This window comes from Artibeus jamaicensis, unplaced genomic scaffold (assembly GCF_021234435.1).
Source record: "Artibeus jamaicensis isolate MK-2021 breed Jamaican fruit bat unplaced genomic scaffold, CSHL_Jam_final contig_851, whole genome shotgun sequence".
NCBI classification, from domain to species: Eukaryota; Metazoa; Chordata; class Mammalia; order Chiroptera; family Phyllostomidae; genus Artibeus; species Artibeus jamaicensis.
Genome location: NW_026521986.1, coordinates 15,833,325 through 15,859,311, shown reverse-complemented (window position 1 = coordinate 15,859,311; position 25,987 = coordinate 15,833,325). Strand labels below are relative to the sequence as shown.

At 52.7% G+C, this 25,987-nt stretch overlaps 2 protein-coding genes and 1 long non-coding RNA gene across 4 annotated transcripts in view; 2 read left to right on the top strand and 1 right to left on the bottom strand.

Annotated features, from left to right (window-relative positions):
• The window catches only part of SPTLC2 (serine palmitoyltransferase long chain base subunit 2), a 101,883-nt gene extending 95,768 nt beyond the window's left edge, over nt 1–6,115 (top strand). The window contains exon 12 of the mRNA XM_053673292.1: nt 1,745–6,115. Coding sequence (XP_053529267.1) covers nt 1,745–1,864 — 120 coding nt within the window. The 3' untranslated portion in view covers nt 1,865–6,115. The remainder of the gene's footprint in view (nt 1–1,744) is intronic.
• On the bottom strand, nt 6,112–12,411 carry LOC119049286 (uncharacterized). The gene is made up of 4 exons (XR_005082492.2): nt 12,353–12,411; nt 7,728–7,794; nt 7,499–7,615; nt 6,112–6,504 (listed from the first exon to the last, which is right to left on the bottom strand). It is a non-coding gene; the product is annotated as an uncharacterized LOC119049286 (long non-coding RNA).
• On the top strand, nt 11,877–24,703 carry ISM2 (isthmin 2). 2 transcript variants are annotated; one of them, XM_037145265.2, is made up of 5 exons: nt 11,877–12,088; nt 17,954–18,157; nt 19,545–19,932; nt 21,578–21,661; nt 23,040–24,703. In XM_037145265.2, exons 1-5 carry the CDS (start codon nt 11,951–11,953, stop codon nt 23,555–23,557), a joined length of 1,332 nt encoding a protein of 443 aa, XP_037001160.2. In that variant the 5' UTR covers nt 11,877–11,950; the 3' UTR covers nt 23,558–24,703. The 2 variants fall into 2 exon arrangements, with proteins under 2 accessions (XP_037001160.2, XP_037001161.2); XM_037145266.2 differs by lacking the exon at nt 21,578–21,661.
• The last annotated feature ends 1,284 nt before the right edge of the window (nt 24,704–25,987 follow it).

Genomic DNA, 25,987 nt, shown 5'->3' with positions numbered 1-25,987 from the left:
AAAAAGACTTAAATGAATGGAAAGACATCCCCTGTTTATGGATTGGAAGATGTACTGTTAAGATGGCAGTGCAGCCAGGTCCATGGATCCAGTGCCGTCCCCATGAAAATCCCAGTGGCCTTTTGAACAGAAACAGAAAAGCTGGGCCTCAAATGCATATGGAACTGTAGGGCCCCCAGGTAGCCAGAACAGTATTAATAAAAGAAAATGGAAGTTGGGGAACTCAAGCCTCCTGATTTTAAAGCTTACTCCAAAGTTACAGTATTAAAAACAATGGGGTTCTAGCATAAGACTATACATGTAGACCAGTGGAATAGAACTGGGAGTCTAGAAATGAACTCAAGCATCTGGCTTGCTGTTGTTGTTAATCTATACCAGAGGATATTTCATTGATTTGAGAGAGAGAAACATCAATATGAGAGAGAAACATTGATCTGTTACTGACCAGGGATCAAAGCCACAATGTAGTTACGTGCCCTGACTGGAGGTCACACCTACAACCTCCTATTGTGTGAGATCATGCTCCAACCACCTGAGTTACCAGTTGCTTTTTAACAAGGGAACCAGAGCTAGTCAGTAGGGAAAGACTAGTCTCTTCAACAGATTGTGTTGGGCAACTGGATAAGCACACGCAAAGGGGTGAAGTTGGATACAGGCAACATGGGTGACCTTTGCAAACATTATGCTACGTGAAAGAAGCCAGACACAGAAGACCACGTTTGTACAAAATGTCTAGAATAGGCAAATTCCTAGGATAAGAAAATAGCTTGGCAGTTCTCAAGGTTTGGGGGGAGGGAGGAATGAGGATTGATAGGAGTATGGGTTTGTTTTTTGAGGTGACATGCTTTAAAATTAGATAGTGGTAAAAGTTATACAACTCTGGATATACTAAGAAGCATTGACTTGTACACTTTAAAAAGGTGAATTTTGTGGCATGTGAATTGTGTCTCATTAAAGTGTTATTTTTGAAAATGAGAAGGGCAGGGCTGTCGGCTCATGGGCACAGCTGCCCTAAAATACTCCCTTAGCAATCAGGACAAGACTGTTCATTTCATAACTTGCCGTAGTGTTTGAGGTTTTTGTAAGAAACATATTTTCCTTGAAAACTAAAGGGCTGATTTTACAGAAAAGAAAGTTATACTGAGACGATTAGAGTTTTGATGGGAAGACAAGGTAGAGATTCTCTCTCGAGGTTAGGATTTTGGAGTTCAGGTCCCAGACTTCAGCTCTGTCCTTCCCTTGCTCCTCCCTCACCTGCAGCATCTGATACCACTCAGTCTGCTTCACGCTTCCACTTTGTCTGAGTCGGTGCAGCAGTCCACCTGGGCACTCTCTCCATCTTGCATCTAGGAAGCATCTCAGCACAGGTTTCTCATCGGTTTTCTTTAGCGTCGTAATGGAAAGAGCGAGTACTGAAGTGTGGAAGGAGAGGATGGCAAATCGTGGCCAGCCTGGCAAGTCCATGGTGCATATTCCTTTTTCTGCCAAGCATAACAAGTACATTGATGAATTATGCCCTTTATCCGGCATTCCTACTGTTCACAACCCATTATTTACAGTCAGCCTGATGTCCTTGCTCAAAGAGCAGCTCTTCCCATAGCTCTGCTGTGGTCTGTGCAGACTAAATGCAGACACCGGCAGGCCCACCAGGAGATAACCTTGCCATGATTGTTTGTAGGAAAGGAAAGCTCCAGGCACGCCTGTGTCCTCCTGGCTCTGACTCCCCTCTGCTCTGTATTTTTAGGCTTTAAAGGAGATAGATGAAGTTGGGGACCTGTTACAGCTGAAGTATTCCCGTCATCGGTTGGTACCTCTGCTGGACAGGCCTTTCGATGAGACTACATATGAAGAAACGGAAGACTGAGCCTTTTTGGTGCTCCCTTAAAGAAACTCTTTCTCACCCAGGACAGTGTGTGGCCTTTCTGAGCCAGTTCCAGGAACCACACCTCTGTGGCCGTCTCATGTGAAAGACATTTTCTCAACTACTGACGGTGGCCACCTCTACTCTACATGGCATTTTGTAAATAGTGGGGAAAAACTGCTTCACATCTTCCTTTGCTGCATTGCACCTTTTAAAAGAGGTGACTCACTTTGCTTTTTTGTTCATTAAAAATGTTTTATTTTATAACTATTCTGCTTGTGCAGTCACGCTGACCCTAGCCTGTCTCTGCTAACCGCACAGGCCGTCACCCTGTCGCAGCCGCCTCCCAGGCCTGCGCCAGCCCGGAGCGCCTGCTGGCCCCGCCCACCTCCCCAGGGAGCAAGTGCCTTCCACTTCCTTCCACTCCGGATCTCGGAGGTTGCCAACCTTGGGACCCTTATTTAGCCAGTCAAGTAATCATCCGAAGTGTTCTCCTTTTTGTTTTAAGTTCAGCCTTTTAAGAAAAACAGTAAATGCTAACCATGCTGAAATTCCCCCTCATTGTGTAACTCCCCCTGGTCTAGAGCCTCCCAAGGCTTGGTCTTGCTCCAGTTTCTGGAATGAAACAGGGATTTCTTCCTTCATCATCACACACTTCTCCATGACGGTCATTGTCTGAGGGGGTGTGTCCAGTTTCTGGGTTCTTCCCAAGTTCTGATGTAATACCCCAGCCTCCTATTTAGAACACATCCAACCTCTTTGGCGAAGCTGACTTGCACTTCGCCACCCTGGGTACGAAGCTGCTCCGAGAAGGGACGTGCAGTGCACTCTGGCTGGAAGCAGCGTGGAAGAGCTGGTCACTGCCTGGGGATCGGCTGTGGTTTACTCCTCACTGCTTGCTGCTGTTCAGAGTTGTGTCAGCTTCTGCCTGGGTCTGGGCCCAGGTTATGATTTAAACTGATAGAGGCAAATACTATTGGTAAATCCTCTGCTCAGAAATCATTTGTCCTGTTGCTACTTAAGGATTAAAGCTATTAATTTCGCCTTCTTAGAAGTTGACCCACCTAAATATTACTCTTCCGAGTGTTCTTTTTCTAATGTTTTAAAATTGATTCCATAGAGGAAAAGAGAGGAACATTGATTTGTTATTCTGCTTATTTATGCATTCATTGGTTGATTCTTGTGTGTGCACTGACTGAGGATTGAATTCACAACCCTGGGGTATCGGGATGGCCCTCTAACCAGCTGAGCTACCTGGCCAGGACCAAGGGCTAATTCTCTTTACTCTTGATGTCCTAAGACAATTCTAACCTGACTTTGGGGGTTTAGGGTTTCCCTTGCCTTCTATTACCCTTTTTGTTTGTTTGTTTGCTTGTTTTAACACTTCTGTCTTTGCCAAACGGGGATCCCCTCGTCTTGGACTCTCTTTTCATACCAGGTGGGAGGCTTCTTTCAGAGAGCTTTCACTGCTTGAACCAAAGAACAAATCTGAAGCTCACCATATTGAAGTTCTTTCTCTTTTTCTGTTAACCAAAGCTCAAGTGGAAAAAGCTTTTGACTTTGTTATACCCAAGATCAGCTTGTGTTTAAGTCGCCATCGGGTACTATAGGGAAGGTCTGGGAACACAATGGAAAAGAATTGGGTGGAAGTGCTTGTGCACGTTTCTGTTTCTGAAACCACTCCTTTTACTGGTAAGCATTTGCAGACCAGACTCTCTTGGGCGGCTTGTCATGAGCTACGTCTGCGCTGCTGCATGTAGGGGAGGATGTAAGCAGTATTACTGTTTGTGAAATTTTGTTTTCACGTCTTAAGTTAGTTGTCTTCCTCACTCTCGGCATCTGAGAGCCTTAAGCCCTTGCAATAGTCCAAGGTTTCATTTTAGTTTTGTTTGTTTTTTTAATTTTTATTTATTCATTTTTAGAGAGAGGGGAAGAGAAGGAGAGAGAAATATCAATGTGTGGTTGCCTCTCGTTTGTCCCCTGCTGGGAACTGGCCTACAACCCAGGCATGTGCCCTGACTGGGAATCGAACCGGGGTTGTTTGGTTCGCAGGCCCACACTCAATCCACTGAGCCACACCAGCCAGGGCCATTTTAGTTTTTTTAAAGAATAGTGAAGGGTGAGTAAAAGAACCAACTAGATATGCAGGGACTATATGTAGCATATAGAAGTTGCAGTAAGACAAATTGTGGTAACCAAGTAACGAGTCCTGTAAAATAAAGTACATTGTTAGCCTTTCCTGTGCATCTAGTTCCTCACCATGGAACCCACTAGAATACCAGATGGCTTTTGCACTGCAGTTACTATGTAATGGTATAGGGTTTGCAAAAGTCACAAACTTTAAGCAACAGCTCACCTGCTAGTGTTTTTATTTTGGCTTGCGTGAAGTCACTGCAATATAAAATATCAGTTAAAAGGAGCATTTGAAAAGTTGTGTATCACTTTGCTGGCACAGTTATTTCAGGATAAATGTAGTTAAACTACAGGTTTATTTTGAAGAAATGTAAGTCCTGTGATCTCTCCAGGGCCTCTTCTTTCTGGAGGACAAAACATTATTCACGCTGGTTGTCTCTTCTTGAAACTGTAATATAAATCTAGGGTCCAGTCATATAACAAGTACCACTTATCCAAGAACTTGGGGAAACACAAGTGTGTGCGATTACAGTTATCAGAAATGAATAGAAATCCGGAACATGTAAGTGTTGTGTAGTGCGTGGTTTAACGCAGCCTTGAGAATCGGACGGGACTCAAAGGCGCACCGGCTAACCAGGACTTCCAAAGCTGGTAACCAGAATCAGCCAGTACAGGTGTGACTAGTGCTTAACACGTTTTCTCACCCCTCTTTCGAGCATTGCCTCGGTCCATTTCAGGTTTATGAGACCTTTGTCTGCAGATCACATCGAACCCAGAAAATCTATAATGAGGGGTCATCGAATCACAGGTGCAGGATGGGGCAAGTGGCAGAGAGTCCTCCCACCTTTACCTGAGAATATAATGTACCTCTTACAGCAAGTAAATGTGGAAAACGTCCAGGGGCTAGGGGGCACTTTTTTACCTTACTGCTTTGCTTTGGAAAATACCTTCTCTCTATAAAACGTTCTAGCCTCCAGAACCCCAGAGTGCTGCCGGCTTGTTTGAAGAACTCGGCATCTTAGTCTTTCAGTCACTCTCTTAAACTGTGACGAAGGGTGAGGATTTCAGGCGGGCCGAACACGCTGCTCCCTCGTGTAGTCACATAGGGAACGGGAGCATCCTACACACCGCGGTGGGCTGTGCGTTTGCCTCACGCCCCGTCAGAAGCCAAGGAATAGAAGAGGCGTCCGAGGACTTGTCCTGCAGTCCCTCCCTCCTGTAGCTGGCCTTTCTTTCTCTCTCTCCCTCCCTCCCCATTCTTGACTTGCAGAATTCCAACTCCAGGGATAACTGGTCTGCGGCAGTGCTGTGTTGGGACAGTCGCTAAGTCAGATTCCTTGTACACGCAGCCTTAGGTTTCAGGAGGAGATGAGGGCCTCCTTTCTTCCCTACTTGAGGGAGCCTGCATCTAAGCTTAAGACGAGCACGGTCCAGTGGAGTGTTGTCATGTGGAATGCACTTCGCTTCCTTCCTCTTAGTGAAAACCAGGAGGAAGATTGGCTTACTTACGTGCAGGGAGAGGTTTCCTGGTTTCTCAGAGAAGGGGACATAAAGGGACATTTCCCCCTGCCTCCCTGTTTCTCCTCCCCCGCCCCCCGAGCCTCCCTTTGCAAATTAATGAGGCCCTCTGGTTCCTGGTCACACTAGACTGAACAGCAGCGCACAACTCCTGGCAATGCCACAGACAGAGGAGAAAGAACTGGAGTGATTCTTGTTTTGTAAGAATGCATAGGGATGTGGCAAAGCCACCTGCAGAAAGTTCAATACAGTGAACTGTCACCTGGTTCTCTAAGAATCGCTGTGTCCTCATTCCCAAGGTGTATTTCCTAGTGTCCTAGGTAAGCCGAAATGCAGTTAATGTAACTCATGTGGTTGGGGAGGGGAGAGAGTAGTGGTTTTCTGTCTGTCTGCCTTCACAAAGATCAAGGACAATTGTTGAGCATTTCACACGGGTAAAATCAGCGCAGTGAAAAGGGGTTGTAAAGGAGTAGTTACGAAAATGAAAAGGTTCGTGGCACTTAAGCAGCTTTTTGCTTAAATGGGAAATGGGAAAAGCCGGTGTTCATGCTGCCTGTCACCACCGGAACCAAAAAGTAAAGACAGGGATTGAATAGTTTATGGGCACTTTATTCATATAGTGGGTGACCTGAGAGTACAGCGGGTTATGTACCCTAAAAGACTGTCTTACATTTCATTTCAAATCAGCATTTTTTATAAGGAGGAAAAAGTGTAGGTAAGGGATTTGGAATTCAGAAACAGGTTAATCAGCTAAAAGCTGCAGTCTGGCAATTTCCCTAGCATCCTCTCATCTGTTGACTGGTGATTCTTTATCTGTGCCCTGGGTCACTCTGTATCTGTGTCCTATGTCCTGAGTGGTAAATGTCTTCCCCCAGAACCCAGTGGCTCAAACACCATCATGATTGCTTGCAGTTGCCCCTCACCCCCCTCTTGGGGCTCAGAGGTCCAGTTGCCTGTGGTGTCCTGGGGTCAGGATGGGTCACTTCCTGTTCCTGAAACAATAGTGTTTTACATGCATTCATTAGAAGGCTTATTAACTATTACCTAAAACTAAAATTTTCCAATTCTTGAGCTTCCCCATCAAGTGCAGCCCCAGGATACACAGTTTTTTTGGACAGTGCTACTACCAGTTTATCATAGAAGCTCTTAACCCATGAAGCCAGTTAATCAAAATAATTTTCACGTGGAGAAAAGCATGTCTATTCTCTCCTCAGCTTTGTCCTCATGAACTGTAGCATCCAGGCTCCTGACCGATTGCCATGTGCCCAGAGCGCTGAAATAGAGGGCTGGTTTCCTGTCTTCTCACGCTGAAGAAATGCTAGGACCAGCCAATGATCCACTTGCTTTTAATTGTATAGAAAATGCTGTCGCCCCTCTTGTTGTTTCCAGTGACCTGTATTCCAAGCATTTTCTGCTGTGGGATCTTTTCTAGGGAGGAAACCAAAGGGATTATCTGCAGCCTTTATTGAAAATGTTAATTCAGGTTTTCTGTGCTGAGTCTGCAGGTATCACGTTCCCGGTCCACCCTCAGGGGTGGCTTGGTTGGGGACCTGTGGGCGAAGTCTTGCTTATTGCATAGCAGACGTGGAAAATGGCCTTAAACTGTGATTCTTTGTGGTATGATGAGATAATAAACTGACCGACCCTAAAGAATGCATTGGCTGTTAAGACTGCAGTTACTGTGTTTCTAATGAAGCAATACTCAAAACTCAGTTCTTTTGGAGCAGTTGTGGGAGGTTGAAAGACAGGTAAAAACAAGCATTACCTCGAGTTGGTGCTAAATGTCCCGCCTCCATGTCATCTGCGTGGGTAAGTGGCTCCTTCCACGCATGTGGACCCTTGAGCCAAGTCCGCTTTTTCCAACACAGTTCCCAAGTTCCTTGCACAAAGCTTGGCCACTAGGCCCAGCCTTCCAAGGGAGTGTGGGACCCGTCACTGACTAGGGTGGGAGGGAAGCTTGTCCAGACCCTAACCCTTAGGTCTCACCTCTGTGATGTTAAACCAGGGCTCAGAAGGACAAAAAGCATCCTTGATGGTTCATCACAGGTACTGGCAAAACCACCGAGGCTTCAGCCAGCGCGCCCGCAGTCTGATGGTCCCTCTCTGTGTAAAAGTAGCATTAAGGGAAGGAGGATGAGGGAGTAGGGATAAGAAATGGCTTATGGGGAGCGGATACCTTACTTTATTGATCCTTATTTTCCATTGCCCAACTTACCTGTAACCCAGTAGCTGCAAGAGGTGCCATGGTAAACCCCTCTCTGTAGCTGCAATGCTCATATAATCTGAGAAAGTGAGAAGGGGAGATGTCAATAAAAACTTAAGTAATGTGTTAAAATGTTGCTCTTTCTTCCTGATCCCTCTCTCCCTTTTTTGCCAAGTGATTTTTTTTTAATCTCGTTGGAAGACCGAAGCTCTATAAAGAGTGGGTGTAAGTTTTAGGTGCACGACCTCTGAGAGCGCCTGTCAAGGCCTGAATGAAGGGTGTCAGAGGGGAGTGGGGTTGTGGGGCTGGGTGGAAAAGGTGAGGGGTTAAGCAAAACAAAACAAAACTTCAAAGACACGAGACAGTATAGTGATGACCAGAGGGAAAGGGGGTGGGGGAGGTAGGAGAGGGCAAAAGTAGGGTCACGCAGTAAATACGGAGCGTTCCCGTGCCAGGAATGAGAAAGGACCTACACTACCTGGTCTCAGAACCCTACAAACCTACAGTAGCCAAGACTGCGCACTTGGCAGTAAGACGGACAGACAGAACACTAAAACAGACTAGAGTTCAAAAATACACCCACATATATGGGGTTAGTTGATTTTTGACAAAAGTGCCAGGTTAATTGAATGAGAAAGCTGTTCCACTTACGGTGCTGGAACAGCTAAGTATCTAGGGGAAATGACCTTTGTCAAGGTCCAAGCCTGTAGAGACTTTTTAAAAGTTTATCTGAGCCAAACTGACAATTGCCGGGAAGCAAAACCTCAAGGGGTTGAGAAAACGCTCCGGAGAGCGGCAGCTCCTCGGCTGCTTTTACACATGATTAGAATCAGAGGAGGGTCACATGAAATCCACTGGCGGTAGATTAAGGGGGTGGGGAAACAAAGCAGGGAAATCTCTGGGATTGGGTAAAATGTAAGACAGACACGTGCTTGTTCTGCATTGGAGGGTGCAGGACAGTTAATAACACAGCACGCAGAGATGGTATTCGGGGAACAAGATAACAGCGGGGGTCCTGTGGTCTCCTACTCCAGTGGGAGACTGTGCCCTGAGAGTCCAGAAAGGAGATTCTCTCTGCCATTTCAAAGATATGTTACCCTAGATGCAAAAAGACAGTAAGCAGGCTGTGACCTGCAAAGTTAGTTAGGAATTGGTATGTTCAGACTAGCCCATGTGGCAACCTGGGCTATGAGTTTGCAGGGCCTGCAAGGCCGGCCTCCCCTGAGCTTGAGAGGTTTAGTTTGTGGGCCCATCTTCATCCACAGCTTCGACCTTCACATCATATACAATAATGAACTCAACTCATAGACCTGAACATAAAAACTAAAATACGGAACTTCTAGGAGAAAATGCAAAAGGAAATATGTGACTTTGGTTAGGCAACAATTTCTTAGGACATGAAAAACATGACAAAAAATTGATAAACCTGGGACTTCTGATCAAGATGGAGGCATAGGTGAGCACGACTCACCTCCTCGCACAAACCCTCAAAATTACAACTAAACTATAGAATGACATCACTCAGAACCGGTGGAAATCAAGTTGAATGGAAGTCCGACAACCACGGAATTAAAGAAACCACATCCACCTGATGCAGAAAGATCTGATCAGATCACTGGGGAGGAGTCTGCCGAGGCGAGGGCAAGCAGTCTAAGGACAGGACTGGCAGAGAAGCTGACCGCCTCCGGAGCGCATGGAAGTGAGGAGAGGGCCGGTACTCCGGCTCCCGGGCGGGCTCTGACTCAGAAGGACCCTTCTTCCTGGAGAATGCCTGGGCGACCGTGCAGCAGCTGCCTGTTTCCCAAGGGACAGTATTTTGCATGGGAAGGGACCCTGGGCACAGCCTAGCATCGGGGGCTGGCCAGGCAGAGGGTGGCAGGTGCATTCTTTGGGTGTTCTCGAGGGGACGAGCTCTGATACAGAAGCCTGCAGTTCTAAAATTGTTGTGTCTTACATTATTTTAGTTTGTAAACTAACCCTATAGAAATAACTGAAAACTAACGGGGGCGGGGGGAATGCCAGGAGAACCCAGGTGTTAGAGTTGAGCCTTAGTTGACAGGCTTAAGTGATTAAAACTATAACTAAAGAGTTTTAGTCTTAGTTGATAAGCCCAAGCACTACCAGCATTTTACCATGTACAGTGACCTCCCATGTAGAGTGACCTCCCATGTACAATGGCCTCCCGTGTACAGTGACCTGTGTACAATGGCCTCCCATGTACAGTGACCTCCCATGTATAATGCACACCCGTGTTTTTGGCCCAAACTTTCAGGAAAAAAATCTTGTGTTATAACTTTTTTTTTCAACATTATTTTTTTAATTTTATTTATTTATTTTAGACAGAGGGGAAGGGAGGGAGAAAGAGAGAGAGAAACATCAATGTGTGGGTTGCCTTTCATGGCACCCCCTGCTGGGGACCTGACTTGGCCAGCAACCTCAGCATGTGCCCTGACTGGGAATTGAACCAGTGACCCTTTGGTTCTCAGGACGGTGTTCAATCCACTGAGCCACACCAGCCAGGGCATTGTGTTTTAACTTTTTAATTCAATTTTTAATTTATATTTAGAAACAAAACCAATGATCGTATTCCAGGGTATTATTTTGCACATGGATACCATTATTACTCTGTAGAGTTACACTTTTAATGCATAAGCATAAATAAAAATTTAAAACATTTATATAAATACAGAATTAGTGCTACCTATGTTTAATGCACATCCTTATTTTTCCCTCAAAAATTTGGGCAAAAATGTACATTGTACATAGCAAAATACAGTAATTCTTGTCAAAAGCTGTTATTCCAAGATCGTGTCACTTTTGAAAAAGACTCCTTTCCTTTATCACCAAGCGTTTGCCTCAGAAACTTTGCCCAGAGGGTGGCCGAGGGTGGCAGGACCCCAGCACGCTGCCCAGTAACACGTCCAGAGCGGCAGAGAGGTGGAGGCATGGAGGGCTGAGGGGCCGTTTGGTCCCACACCTACAGTGGTGGGTAAAAATCTGGGAGGGATGTTTCAGTAGCGAGGAGTCCCAACCCCAGCCCAGGCCCCCCAGCCCAGGGTTCCAGTACTAGGAAGATAAGTCCCCATAACTTCAGGCTGCGAAATCAGTGGGGATTGAATTGGTGGGAGAAACTTCTAGAGTTCTAAGAAGTTCCTCTTAACCCACATGCAGACTTACTCAGACTCACTGCCTCCGAGCTCCAGCACTGGCGTAGCAGCTTGAAAGGCACCAGAGGGATACAGGCAGGAACTGAAAGTCTGACATCAAGGTGGGAGCTGGGGGACAGCTTTCTCCCAGACAGAAGGGTGAGCAGAGGCCACTCCCCCTTTTCTGAACCCTCCCCCCCCACACAGAGCCACAGATATAAGTATTCACTATACTCAAATTGAGTTAGGCTAGAGTTAGGCTAGGGCAGCATCCTAAGATCTCCTTCCTGAAACAGGTTTTTCTGTCTGAATCTCTTGGGCAGGACAGGGGATGGGTCAAAGGTTCTCTCTCTTAATAAACACTTAAAATCAATATTGCAGAAAGGTTGCTTCGGGGTGGCGAAACTTTGGTTCCCTTCAGTCCTCACATCTGAGTCTCAAGCTGGTTTTTGCAGTGTGCAGAGAACAAACACCCTGAGGAAACGAGGTGCAGAGTGGCAGGTGTGTTTGTGGTCTCTGCATCCGAAAGGGGAGCCGGCAGAGCCTGGGGGACTTACTTCCAGGCCCTCCTCCCCAAGCAAACCTACCTGGAGTTAAAAATAAACATTGGCCCAAGATCTGAAGGGCCCGGCTTGGGCTGCAGCGCATCCCTCCCTCGCTAGGCCCTGGTTGTCCGCGTGCCCCAGCGCGACGGTCAGAGCGCCCGCGAGAAGGGCGACCCTCGCAGGAGTCCTAGCCAGGCCTGGAGAGTGTCTGGGGGCGCGCTGCAAATTCCCCATTACAAGAATTCGCTTGGGACTGTGACAGCAAGAGCGGCGGGCACAGAGGGCAGGGAGGAGGCCATATCAAAGAAAGAGCCAAGAGGCCAGCCCTCCCTGGAGGGCGGGGGACATGCCGGGCGCAGACCGGGAGAACAGAGCCGGCGCCCCTCCCGGGGCTCAGGCGGGAGAGGGCGGCGCGCCGCCCGCCCCCACCCCGTGCGCCCCAACGGCCAGGCCTGAGCCGCCGCCCCGCAACTTCCCGCCCCTGAAGGAGGCGAAGCCCGGACCCAATAAGCCACCCGGACTCGAGTGGCTTCGGCGGGACAGGATGCCTCGGCTCCCTGGCAGAGCGCGGCTCCTCTTCGGCGTGGTGCTGCTGACCGCGCTGCTGGAGGAGGGGCGGGGGCTCCCCATGAAGCCCTGGGGTCCCTGGCTCGGGCCTCGGAGCCACGCGAGGCTGGCGGAGGTGAGCAGCGGGGCGCGGGGCTGTGCGCTCGGTCCTGGCCCGCCCGCTCTGGCAGCGCGGGGAGCAGGGCGGGGACGCGAGCAACAACCACCAGGTGCTGGGGCTGGGCCGGGCGAGGGTTAGGTGCGCGGAGCCTCAGGAGCCCCCACTGCCCGGGCTGTGTGGCGCGCAAGCCTGGGATAAAGTTTCACTGGTCTGCTGACCGAGGAGCGCAGACACCCAGGAAAGCCCCGGCTTCCTCTCGTTGCCTCTCCCCAAACTCACCTCTGCAGCCGTTCTGTCCAGGTGCGAGCTCCGAGGGGGCGGGGTGGGAGAGGAGCCGGCGCTGGGCGCTTTGCCAGGCAGGGGGCTGGACGTGCGAAGGTTCAAACGGTCAAGGTGCAGCCTCTTGAATCTGCAAAGGGTTCGAGTCCCTTTGGGCAGGAATTGGGACCAGGTGAGAGAGTGAGTGGAGTCCTCCAACTTGCTGGGTGTGAGTACTCCACCTGGGACCTTTATATCATCATGAACTTGGAAAAGCAGAACACGTCGCCGAGACATCGGGGAGCGCTTCCTGGTCGGCCTGTGAGTGGGCCTTGGAGCTGGGTGCAGGACAGGAGGGAGACGTTGAAGGGTGGTGTTATCCATGGAGAGAAACTGTAGTCTGTGAAACCCGTGTCTGCCATCACTGCGGTCCACAGTCCGGCCGTCCCTCCCTGGATGGGAGTGGACCGTTCATCCTGTTGCGGATAAAACCTGCTGGACTTGTTCCAAGTTGTGCAGGAGCAGGCCTGTGTGGTAGGGGTCCCCGCCCTCCCCTGCACGGAGCTGTTCTTGGAGGAGCGCTGAGCAGTTCCTCCCATTTTCCCGAGGAGGACACCGAGGGGTGCAGACAGGTGTGCAGGGTGCAGGGACTGGTGAGTGACAGCCAGCTGGGGACATGCTATCGGAGCCCAGGCTGCACATGAGGGGGTCAGCATGGCCCAGGGTGTGTCCGCCTTTTTTCACTACTGGTGCCCTAAGGAGCTTTCCAGACAATTTTTCAGTGCCCCCCCCACTATGAAAGTTCACTAACACAGATCTACTGTCCATGGATGTGGCCTTTTGGAGTGTTGCAAACCACTGGAGCATCTCAGAGTCTTAGATGCTCTTAGATGCCCGGAGAGCCAATTTTTGCCCCTGTTGAAAGTACATCCCTTCAACTACGTTTCTCAACCTCCACGCCACTGCCACCTGGGGGTGCCCAATTCTTTGTCGCGCGCTGTGGGGTGTTTGGCAGCATCCCTGGCCTCTACTTACTTGACGCCTGAAGCACCCCTTCCTGACAGAGCCGGGCTGTGATGTGTGCTCCTAGAGGGACACCCGTCCCCTGGGAACCAGTGCTGGGGACAGTCCCGAGCCACTGGGCAGCCTCTGACCAGTCCCCTCTCCTAGTTGGAGATGGCAGTGGTCATAAAATGAATTCAACTGGTGGTTTTTTCTACTCCTTTGGCATACACACTTCCTATGTTAGTGCTTAACAGCTTCGTATTGTGATTATTTTCAGTAGGTTTGCCAGATCTTTCCCCAAAACCAGCCTAGAGGATGAGTTATTTCAGAGCCAAAATCATATTCCCAACCCCAACAAGGCCTGGCTGAGTCCTCAACAACATTTTTAAAAAATATTTATTTATTTATTTGTTTGTTTATTTATAGAAAGAAGGGAAGGGAGGGAGAAAGAGGAAGAGAAACATGGATGTGTGAAACATCTGTCGAGTTGCCTCTCGCACGCCCCCTACTGGGGACAGTGTCCACAACCCAGACATGTGCCCTGACCAGAATCGAAACAGCGACCCTTTGCTTTGCAGAATGACATCCAACTAACTGAGCCACACCGGTCAGGGCTCAACAACATGTTAAAGCCAATTAGTGCCATGGAGGGAAAAAAACAAGAGCTTGGAGCCCAGGGCCTGGGGTTTTGGTCCCAGGGCATCAATAACTCATCATGTGTGACTCACTTCAGACGGTTTCCTGGCATTTAAAACAAGGGCCCAAGTCATCTCCACGGTCCTGTCCAGCTCACACGTTGTTCCACGCGACTGTGTAATGTCTGTGAAAGCTGTTACTCATCAAAGATGGTAGCCAGGGAATTGTTGAGAGAACACAGACTGCTATTCTAAGGCCTTGGGTGGTATGTCGGGAATAACCAACCAACCCAAAGAGCTTTATGAAGAAACTGAAGACTATAAACTCCCCAAATGTAAAGGGGGAGGGTGGCTGAGGGGGAGCAAGCATTCCCTGGGCCTTACAGAGGGGGTAGGAAGACTTCACATGATGTTATTTTATTGTCACACCATTTACGACTTGGGCATTATCCCCATTTTCCAGATAAGAAAGTTGAGGCGCAGAAGCAGTAAACCTAGCTGGGATTGGGAGCCAGGTCTGTCATTTCAAGAGCTGTCTTTGCATGTCATGCCGCAGCACATTCATCGAAACCCTTGAGAAGTCTTGAGATCATCAGCATCTAAAACCTGCCACCCCTGCTCTGGGCAGGCCTGTTGCCCGGCCTCAGTTTACTCCCAGTCAGATGGAAATGAGAGACCCTGTTCTGTCGGGTGAATGGTGGGTGTAAAAGCACAGCATGTGTGCAAGGGGCGCAGCGTCGTCGCCAGGGGCTGGGCCTGGCCGTTTGTTCCAAGGTACTGGACAGGCGAAGAACGGCACAGCTCTGCCCGGGGTGTCCTCTGCTGAGGTTAGAGCAGCAGCCTCACAGTCACTGTGCCTGGCATTTTGTTTCTTGTTATCCTCACTGTGGGGACCGACAGTGGATCCAGTAAGTAGCCTATGGCTACGCAGCTAGTAAGTGGTGAGCCAGGATCCAAACCCAGCTTTGCTTAGCTCTAGAGCCCCGGGCGCCAGTCCTGGCACCCACCACCTCCTAGGCAGTCAAAGGACAACTGTGGGCTGCAGGGAAGGGGTGCTGGGGACTTGGGGCAGAGCTTGGGCCATGCTATTAGTGTATAAGAGAGGGTGACGGAGATTCGAATAAGCAAGGGAGAAAAACTTAGAGAACAATTCTTGCAGGCTGCAGGGGATGTCCCACAGGAAGGAGTCCCACGTGGGACAGCACAGGGTAGGTCCCTGCTGCAGCAGCAGACTGACTTGCCAGGGAAGAAGGCACTTTGCGAGGGATGGACTGAGAACGAGAGCTGCGCTCAGGGGCAGGAGCCTCCACCAAGAAGAAGGTATTTTCCTGAAGATTGGCCTTCTTTGGGGGGGTCTTCCTAGCCCAATCTGTGAGTGTCAGAGGGGAACTTGAACCCAGGTCCACACAGTGCTGAGCCTGTGGCCCCACCTCTTAGCCCCTCCTGCAGGTGTGCACCTTTCTGGTCCTTGACTGTGACCCTCATTCTCCCTCCAGACCATTCCTTTTACTACTAGAGCTCAGAATCACCAGAAAGCTGGTTGATGGAGCGAGAGGACAGGACCAGGCAGGCCACTCGTGGTCCCAGGCAAGTCCCCAACCTCACTGGACCTCAGTCTCCTAATCAAGGTCCTCCCCTTGGCCCCCCACTGAATTGATATGAGGATCAAAGGGAAAGATGGATGTGGAAAGTAGAACATCCTGTTCTAGCCTTTTGTTCATTCCATGCACTCAGAGTGGCGTGAACCAGAACGCGCAGCCTCTGCCTGGAGCTGGCAGAGCAGAGTCCCACCAGACCACCTGCCTCTAACCTGCCCTGCCAGCCCCCTCTGTGACCCAAGCATGTTCCTTCACCTCTCTGACCCTTGACCGCCTCATCCCTGGAGTGGGGAGCATGCTAGTACCTGCCCAAAGTGGGCTGGAGTCCACACATACAGGGCGCCCGGCAGGACCTGCTGCATGGTTTGTGGGGCTCAGTGCAGAACGCCACAGCAGAGCATTAAACGAGGCGCAGCGCCCTGGGCACAGGTCACTCGGCATGAGCCAGCCCTGGTGCTTGCAGGCTGTGCTCTGTCAGGAGTACTCTTATTACAGTGAGGAGCTTTGAGATCTCCACGGGGTGCCAGGATGGGCTGGGTTAGACCCGTGTACACTGGTGAGGAGGGTGAAGCCCAGCGCCCTCCTGCAGCCTGTGGTCCTCTCGCCTGGCTGAGGAGGCAATCGCTGTTCTGTGCTGGGTCTCCAGCTCCTCCTGGGAGACCACAGTGACTATGTGCATCCTGGCTCTGGGTGCATGGGCCCGGGCCTCAGCAGCTGGGGCCACGGGGAGGGGGGTGCTGGTCAGCACCTGGCAACTAGATTTTGTTATCCAGAACAAGTTCCTGACCCTGAGCCAGAGAGGAGATGGGAGGCCGGGGGAGCTGCAGTGGGGCTGCAACAGGTCAGCAGGCAGTCTGGTGCAATGCAGGAAGGGTTTGTGGGTATGAGGCTCTTGTTTTAACTGGAAACAGGTGGGGCAGGGCTGCTGGCCAAGCCTGGGGAGGGTATGTGCAGGCATGTTGTGTGTGTGTGTGTGTGAGAAAACAGTGTAGAGCTATCTACGTCCAGGTGTGCCCCTCTTTGCGAAAGTTCACATTACATCACTTCACTTTTATAGAAGACTCACATTAATACCTGTTTGCTAACTGAAAAAAATCCAAGAGGACTTTTACTTTTGCAAAGAAAAAGGGGGAAGATACAGCCAGTGTCCAGCTGCTCGACAGCGTTCACTGCAGAGCAGACCCTCTCCCCAGCCCCCAGCAGCCCTCAGCCAAAGGCTGGTGGAGTTGGTAGGTACATAGCCCAGCTCCCTTCCTCTCCGGGGGGATAACTGGGGCACCCACTGGGATTGCCCTCCAGTTGCCCATGTTGGTCACTAGCCTGATGGGGGTATTCTTTATTGGCTGCCTCCCTTCCTGACTTGGTATCTCCCCCCAACCCTCCCAACAGTGGTGTCTCTGGGAATCAGATCACCTTCCAAAGGCACTACGTGCCCTTAAATCCTTGTCTCTGGCTCCCCCCACCCTTCCCCTGTCCACACCCAGGAAGCCCCCAGGGCTGATGCATAGAGCAGGGGGCTCCACTAGAGGCGGGGCGTGCGTGGCTGCGATGTTCAGCCAGGGCTTTCTAGGGCCTTTGCTCATCATCTGGCCCACCTGGGAGAGCCGGGCCCGAACATGCTCAGCGCCTGCTGGGTTCCAGCTCTTTCCCATCATTGGCCCTATTTTATAGATAAGAACACTCACAGAGGTTATGTCCCCTGCCACGGTCCCACAGCTCAGATGCCAGCCACTGCCGGCACTCAGACCCAGACAGCCTGACCCCGGAGCAGGGCCTCTTAACTGCAGCACTGCCAACATCCTGGGTTGGATCATTCTTGTCGCAAGGGCTGTCCAGTGCATTGTGGGATCTCTGACCTCTACCTCCTGGTTGCCAAGAGCACCCCTCTCCAGTTGTGACAATCACAGGTGTCTGCAGGCATTGCCAAATGTCCCTAGAGGAGAACAACTGCTTAACCATCTGCCCAGAGAGGTAAGGGATTCTGGGTCAGCCAGAAAGGCTGCATGACCCTGAACTCTTGCTGCCTCAAGCCTGCTCGTCCCTGTGCCCCAGAAGCTGTAGATGGAGGGAGCGCCGTGCCCAAGTTTCTTCCTCGGAAAAATGAGGAGGTTGACTGTGTCTTCCAGGTGTAGAACCCTGATCTTAACCCTCCTCTCATTGGACAAATCGTTGGCACCATTTGTCCAAGTGCTTTGTGGAAACGCCTCACTCACCCTCTGAGGCCTTCAAGTGGGTGTGTTTAAATGTACAGTCACAGGTGGGTTTGTGAGCCGCCAGAGCCCGGGCTCCCGAATTCCCCCCCTCCACCCATGACCAGCTTTTTGGGTTCACATGGGGCGAGCCCTGACCTCCATCACCTCTTCCTCCCCTTCTCTCCCCCTTAGGTCTCAGCCTCCCCAGATCCCAGCCCTCCTGGGGAAGAGGAGCAGACGCCACCGTTCCCAGGAACCCGCCTCCAGGCAGGGCCACACGCAGCCCTGAGCCCGGCAGGGGTGACCTCTGCTGGGACCCAGGAGGACACTCCCTTGCTGCTGGAGCTGCCAGGATTGGCCAACACAGACTTGAGTACCCCAAATCCCAATATCCAGGTGAGAGCCACAGAAGGACCACGGGCCCAGTGACCACCTGCGGAAGAGCTGGGCTCAGTGGCCCACTCCGAGCTCAGGCGCGTGTCCTGTGCGGGGTGGGAGAAGTTGACGCCCTGTGCTGTCCCTGTGGAGTTGTAGGCTAGGAGGGCCTGCCTCTCCGCTTTCAAACTGCAGGCTGTGAGCAACAACCGTGGCTCCCACTCCCTAGCAAGGGGCAGACAGCACTACCTGCCCGGGTATTTGAGGACCAAATGAGTGGAGAAGGCGTTTTGAGCTGCAGTAGGTTCTGGAAATCTGGAGGGGCGGCTTCATGGGAAAGCCTGAAGGTCTGCTTCTCACCCAGGCCCAACCCCTTCCTCAGTACAGCCCCCTTAAGTGCTGGTGAGGGGACGGGGGACTTCCAGGTTACATACTCCACAGCCGGTGCCGAATCTCTAGTGGCAATAATTCAGCATCTTTGTGTAGCATCTATAGTTACAAAACACTTTCCCCAAAGGAGAAGAGTGTAGAACACAACTAACTTTGTTGAACATGCGCGCGCGCATGTGTGTGCGTGCGCGCACGTGCCCACATGACACCTGGGAGCTAATCTCCAAAACGTCCTCTGCTGGTGATGGGGTGTGCGTGACGCTCACTTGCTTCCTTCTGTTCCGCTGTGTTCCCCCCTGAATTTTGTTCCGTGATCTCAGATTCATTTATAATGATCACAAGGTGGTGGAAGAGAGCCCCTGCCTTCTCTCCCCTGGGACAGAGCAGGGGCTCTGCTGCCTTTGCTGGTAGTTTCTGGTTCTACCTTGAGGACATGGAGGCTCGGGCTGTGAGTGGCCCCCGAGGCTGTGCAGCCTGCAGGCTGGTGGCCAGCTTCTCTTACACGAGTGTGGGTCTCTACCCAGGCACGTGTTAGAGCCGCCGTGCCCAGCCCCACCTAAGACCAGTTAAATCCATGTCTGAGGCTGTGTTGGGGAGTCAAAAATCTCCAGGGGAGCCCTGGCTGGTATGGCTCAATGGATTGAGCACTAGCCTGTGAACCAGTCACCCGTTCGATTCCCAGTCAGGGCACATGCCTGGGTTGCAGGTCAGGACCCTGGTGGGGGGTGTGCAAGAGGCAGTTGATAGATGATATTTCTCTCACACATTGATGTTTGTTTCCTTTTGTTTCTCCCTCTCTTCTCCTCTCTCTGGAAATAAATAAATAAAGTCTTAAAACAAAAATCTCCAGGGGATTCTGATGCACAGCCAGGTTGTAAACTGCGACCCCACGTGCCCTGGAAGGCCGGCCAAAAACGTCAGGCTCCTCCCCCGCTGCTCCGGCCCTTGTCATCTTTCTGCTTGGTGTCTAGCTCTGAGCCCTCCCTCACTGACCGGCCTGGGGTCTGTCCCCCTGCAGGTGACCATCGAGGTGGTGGAGGACCCCCAGGCCCAGGTGGAGATGGACCTGTTGGCTGAGCCAAGCGGTCATGGGCTCCAGGGCGCCCCCAGCTGGCAGCCTACCAAGGAGCTCTTCTGGCCCCTCTTCTGGGGCTACACGGAGGGTGAGGAGGGGGGGTCCAGTCTCAAGGGCAGCGTCCCAGGGGACGAGGAGGACTACCCTTCAGAGTACATCGAGGAGGAGGAGGAGGACTACCCTCCAGCGTACAGAGAAAGTGAGGCCCAGGAGAGCAATGACAAGGCAGGTGACGACAAGGAGAAGGCTGGGTTCAGTGGGGCCGCAGGCGGCCGGGAGCAAGGCTGGCTAGCCCCCAGGGACTGGGACTTCAAGCTGCTGGACAGCTACGGTGAGCACTCCCGTCTTGGTACCTCTGGCTGCTGCCCCTCGTGGTCAGGAGTGGAAATGCGGGTAGAGAGAGGGCTGAGAGCTTCTCGGACAGGGCAGCCAGGAGACCAGGAGTTCAGGGCTGCAAAGGCCACCACCAGCCAAACGGTGACTTAGCCCATGGCTTGCAAAGTTTCTTCCCCATTTGACCCTCACAGCAGCCCTGAGATCCCCTAAGCAAGACAGACATTTTTAATATTACAGATACTCATATCTATGTTCCCAACAAATTGGAAAATATTATAAATCCCACCACTCACACCTCGCCTCTCTGTGCCTCAGTTTCGTGCCCTGCGTATACTGAAAATGGCACAGCCCTCACTACACAGGACTGGGTGTAGAGGGCATGAAGTCAGTTAATACAGTTAAAGGGTAAACACTGCATGGATGACTTTTATTAGAAAAAAATATAATCCAGTCTATTCAGAGAATATTACTTAAAGCCTGCCAGCAGCCCCGCCCCCATGATGGCCACTTTTAGTTTTACAGGTTGCAGCTCAGGGTCTCCCCTGGTGCAGACCACTCTGCTCACATTTGTGGCCATTCTCCCCGTGACCCTGGTGCTGTCATTGGATGGAGGTGCCTATGATTAAGACCACATCGTAGCAGGCTCTTCCCAATTCACCAAAATAATATGAGCTAACAGGCAGAATTTTCACGACATTCAACTTTCCTTCCATTAGTTATCTGTAAGCTTGTGGTACCGCCTGCGTGGGCCTGGTGAGAGCTAGGAGAACCGGCTGTGTCATTACTTTCGGGGGGTCCCGCACAGCCTGAGGGCGCAGTCCTGGCGTGCTTCAGGTCTCCCGCTAGGACCGGCTTCCTAACATGGGCAGCAGGGGCATTCTTTAATACCCCCAGGGATAGGGCAGTATTGTCGCCCTGGGTTTTGACTGACAAAAACTGTAGCTCAGGGGTGGAGAGGGACTTGCTCAAGGTCACACTGACAGTGGCCAAGTGGCCGCCAGCCCAGCTGTCTTTGCCTCTTCGTTGCTATGTTGGCACAGAGTGTGTGGCTGGGGGTTGGGCTGGCTCTTCAGGGCCACCTCCTCCATTTGCCAGGTGTTCACTGTGCAGTGGGTACCAAAACCCAGCCCCTGCTCCGTCCACTAGTATCCGAGCCCTGGCACGTGCTGTGTCCTGCTTAGGAAAGGGTGCCTTTTGCTCATTTTCTCCAATGCACCCTGTGGCCTGTGCTTGCTCACCCCCGGCTCCCTGCCTTGACCCAGATTATGGGCCTCAAGAGGAGTGAGGCCCCTGGTCTCCCTGCAGTGCGAGCTGCAGCCGCCACGGCAGCCAGCAGAGGACGTGGCCCTGTGGCCACGCCTGCACTGCCCCCTGTCCTGGTGAGATGCACCACGGCTCCTGCACAGGGAATGCCTTACACTCTGGGCTTGGTCCTCTGGGAACATGGGCATGTGGGCCCTGTACCAGGGGTGGACTTGGGAGAGGGGATGCAGGGAGCTCACAAATATGGCCCCCCTGCCTCATCCCAGGTCTGTTCCAGATGCTATGGGCACAGAGAACCTAGTGAGGGCTGGGCTTCCCCAGAGGGAGCACAGAGGTGCCCTGGGGCACCACCAGCCTGGCCTCCTCTCTTCCCAAAGGCGCCAAGGCCGAGGAGCCCTTGGGCTTCCGCAGTGAGGAGGGGCATCCCCTGATCTACAATGCCACGGACATGCTTGGCCAAGGTCAGTGCGGGGGCTAGGCCTGGGGGTGGGGAAGGACCTTTCTCTGCAGGTGGAGCTTCGGGAGGTCATTGCACAGCCGCAATCTCACTTCCATCCACTGAGGCAGAGAGCACATCCTTCAGCTGCAAGGTTAGCCTCCCCAGGAAGGGGGCCCTAGCATTTCTGAGTTGCCCCCTGGGCAGGCCCATGGCCTCTTCTAGCCTGGTGGTACTCCTGCTGGGAAGGGCTTGATGGGAGCCACAGAGTGTGGAGATCATCCTATAGGGCCTATTCTCCCTGGCAGCAGGGTGAGAAGGGGCCATGCTGGCTTTTACTCCTGGGTCCCACTTGGAGACTCCCAGGCAGGCTTTGTCTGGGAAGGGGCTGCGTCCCCATCTTCTGGACTGCTCCTTCCAGCAGCTTGGAGCAGGCTGTGCTCTCACCAGCAGGCTCGACATCTGTCACTGCATCTCAGCTGCACCTTGAGAGGGGCCTGCAGGCTGCCGACAGCCTCCCTTGCAGACGAGGCCCCTGTTCAACACTGTAGATTCTACAATGTAGAAGTTCACTGTGCACCGGCAGTGTGCTGGGCCAGGGAATTCCAAGAGGACCATGGTCTGGTGCCTGTCCTTGAGGAGCTCGGGTCTTTGGGGTGAGCCCCGCGGCCACCATGAGTGCTGCATTGAAAGGTGGGCCCAGACGTCTGGAGCACAGGAAGGAGCAATTCATTCTGTGTGTTGGGCGTCAGAAGCCACTTTTCTCAAGGTAGAGAGGTGAGGGGGCCAGCACAGTGGAGGCCCCTGGGGGCCTGGAGTGACACAGTGACAGACCCAAGGTCACATGGCCTGAGAAAGGCAGTGTGAAGGACAAGAATGGGCTGGTGGGTAAAGACAGGGTGGAGCCCAAGTAGATTTCCAGTTGTGAGTATGCAAAACAGAGTTTGCTCTTGTATTATTATTTCTTAATTACTGTATTATTTCCCTATGAACAACTGCAAACCTACTTTTGCCCCACCATGAATTGAAACACTTTCTTATCATTTGGTTAAACTGCTCTCCCTGCCCCAAATGCACAGCTCCTCCCCCAGGGCCTTGCCCCCCACCCAGCCCCTCCTAAAGGAACAACAGCTGGCAGAGCAGAGGGCATCTGGGCCCTTCCCCCAGCCCCTTGGCCAAGGTGAGTTTCCAACTGCGGCCTCTTGCTGCTGCCCGGGTGCCGTGTGGGAGCCCCTGCCCGTCAGCAGAGGGGGCCAGGTCCAGCTGTCCCCAGTTCTAGTGTGGGTCCTAAGGCCCTACCAAGCCACACCTGTGTACCTGCTGGGGCTGGCCTCCTCCCCACACACTGGCCCTCGATCAGCACCCCCGACACCACACCTCCCCCACTTCCCCGCCCGCTGCAGATGTGGACAGCTGTGAGAAGTGGCTGAACTGCAGGAGCGACTTCCTTGCCCAGTACCTGAGCCAGGTGCTGCGGGACCTGCCCAGCTGCCCATGCACATACCCCCCAGAGGCTGCAGACAAGGCCGTGAGCCTGCAGGACGAGCACCAGGGCCGCAGCTTCCAGTGGAAGGACGCCAGTGGCGCAAGAGAACGCCTGGACGTGTACCAGCCCACGGCTCGCCTCTGCCTGCGCTCCCTGCTGTCCAGGGACCGCAGCACCCCGGCCGCCCAGCACTGCTGCTATGACGCAGGCAGCCGGCTGCTGACCCGCGGCAAGGGCGCCGGCACGCCGGAGCTCGTCAGCACTGACTTCTCGCCTGAGCTGCACTTCAGGGTGGACAAGCAGCCCTGGATCCTGTGTAAAGGGGACTGGAGCCGCTACCATGTTGCACGGCCCCCCAACAATGGCCGAGCCTGCGCTGACAACCCTCCCGAGGAGGAGTTCCTGGCCCAGCTGCAGGAGGCCAAGGAGTACTGAGGAGGGGGCCGCTGGCTGGGGTGCTTTCCTGGCGGCCCCTCGGCCTGTGAACCCAGGCAGGTCAGCACCTGGGTTGGGTTGGAGAGAAGGTTGAGGGGTGCACAGGCCCCAGGCTGTGGGGCGGGAGCCCAGCCCCAAGGCCCAGGAGTACAGTGGGGATATCTGTCTGTGGGGCCTCCCTCTCCTGCCTGCGAGGAGACGCTCTCCCTGCCTGGCCACTCATGCCTCTGCCCTCCCTGTAGCTGGGCTCCCCTGCCCTGGGTGTGCACAGTGCTGTGAGCCAGGCCCTCAGGCTGCCACACACGGCCTGTCTCCAGGGCCTGTGGTGACTCGCTCAGACCCCCAGCCCTGAGAGCCAGCCCTTCACCGCAGCCACCCCACAGCTGCCCTTTGTCAGCCCTGGGCAACCAGCCCTCCGCTTTCCCTGAGGGCCTGCACCTGGCCCTCTTGCCCCACCGCCTGCTGGGAGCCGCCGAGCAGAAGGCTGCTCCCGGGCTTGGAGCTGCCTTTCAGTGGACGCTGCTGCTTCAGCCTGGGACTGAAGTCTATCAGTGGACAAACAGGCCGAGGTAGCCAAGCCAAGCCAATGCAGGCTTCAGGTGGGGAAGGGACCACCCAGTTCAGGCCTCTTCCTTCGTCCAGCCCACCTGTGCTCCGTCCAGGTTGCCCGAGTGGGCAGGGCTGGGAAATGGCACCGCCCCAGCTGTCACTGCGGCCAGGTTTAAGGTAGACTAAGAACCAGCTCAGGAGTGTGCCAGGTTCCCTGGGAAGGGGGCCCCTTCTGTGGTGTAGACACTCCCGCCGCGGCCCACTTTGGGCTCCCGCAGTGAAGGCACTGGACGCACTGAGCTCAGAGTCGGGCAGAGATGCACGCAGTCCCATCTCCCAGGACAGCTCGCGCCTCTTCCTGCCTCTGCACGGCCCCAACCTGCACTTCCTTGCCTTCTACGGGGTCGGAATGCCGAAGTCCCGGTGGTCCCAGTCCACAAAGGCCTCCTCCACAAGGTAGGGGATTTCACTCCCAGCCCCTGGAAGGCTGTCTCCAAGCTCTCTGGGCTCCTCGGCAATAAAGCTCTTTACTTTCCAGTTCTGTCTGACGAAGAAATCGGGGCCCAGCTGTGCAGGGCTGGGTGGCGAGCCTTTGCTTCCAGCCCAAGCTGAACTCCCAGCCCCCACAGGTTGTGTCGGTTGACCACTCAGCCAGCGGGGCAGAGGGAGCTCCCTGGGGGCAGAGATTAGGCCACACCCACACTTGTAAAGGGCTGCCTGGGAGGCACCTTCACTCTGTGGTTTTTGGTCAAAGAGGTAAATTGCATTTACTCCAGAGGAAGTGGCCCCACTTCCCCAGGTAACTCGCTGCAAGGGGATCTGGCACAGAGCTGCCCCAAGGACTGTGCCTATACGGTGGCAGGGGGGGAACCTGTGCCCCGCCTTAGCTGGTACCCTTACCAGACACTCTTGTGATTACTCCTGGCCTTTGGGGAAGGAAGGAGACACGTCAAGGAAACAGAAAGTAGAGCAAGCCTTGACCCGTGTGGCTCAGTTTGTTGCGCATCGTCCTGCAAACCAAAGTAACTGGTTCGATTCCCAGTCAGGGCACATGCCTGGGCTGTGGGCTCGGTCCCTGGGTGGGGGGCGTATAAGAGACAACTGCTGCATGTTTCTTTCCCTTTCTTTCTCTGTCCCTCCCCCTCTCTCTAAAAATAAATTCTTAAAAAAAAATAAAGAATGAGGCAAGGTGTGTTTCGAGCTGCCACTTGGAGAAGCCCAGAGAGCCACACGTTCCTGCTGAGCATCACACCCAGAGGTAAGTTCCTCAGTCTGGTCCTGGACCACAGTCTGAAAATACCTAGGTCACCAGATGGAAGCCAAGCTCGTACTCTCTCTCGGCTGTGGGATTCAATACAATTAGCATAGATATGTTTTAATTATTTTCTAGCAGACACTTTGAAAGTAAGAGACTTCCTAGAGCACAGGTGGCAAGCACAAGGCCTGAGGTCCGAATCCAGCCCGGCGCCTTGTTTCTGCCCGGCGGCAGCTCCGAGCTCTCACTTAACAGTTAAGGAGCAGTTACATTTACACAGTCCTAAAGTTGCATTCGGCCCTTTGAAGGCAACTGTGAGGCTGATGTGGCCCCAGTGAAAATGAGTTTGATACCCTGTCCTAGAGTCTATTTTCACAGAAAACTGCAGATTCCCCTCCTTTTTCTTTTGAATTTATTGATTTTTTTAGAGGGAGGGGAAGAAAGGAAGAGAAACATTGATTTGTTGTTCCATTTATAATATGTGCATTTATGGGTTGATTCTTGTATGTGCCCTGACTGGGGATTGAACTCACAACCTTGGCATATCGGGATGACTCTCTAACCAACTGAACTAACTACCTGGCCCAGGCTCCCCTCCTTTCTAATATAACTTACCTTGACACTTA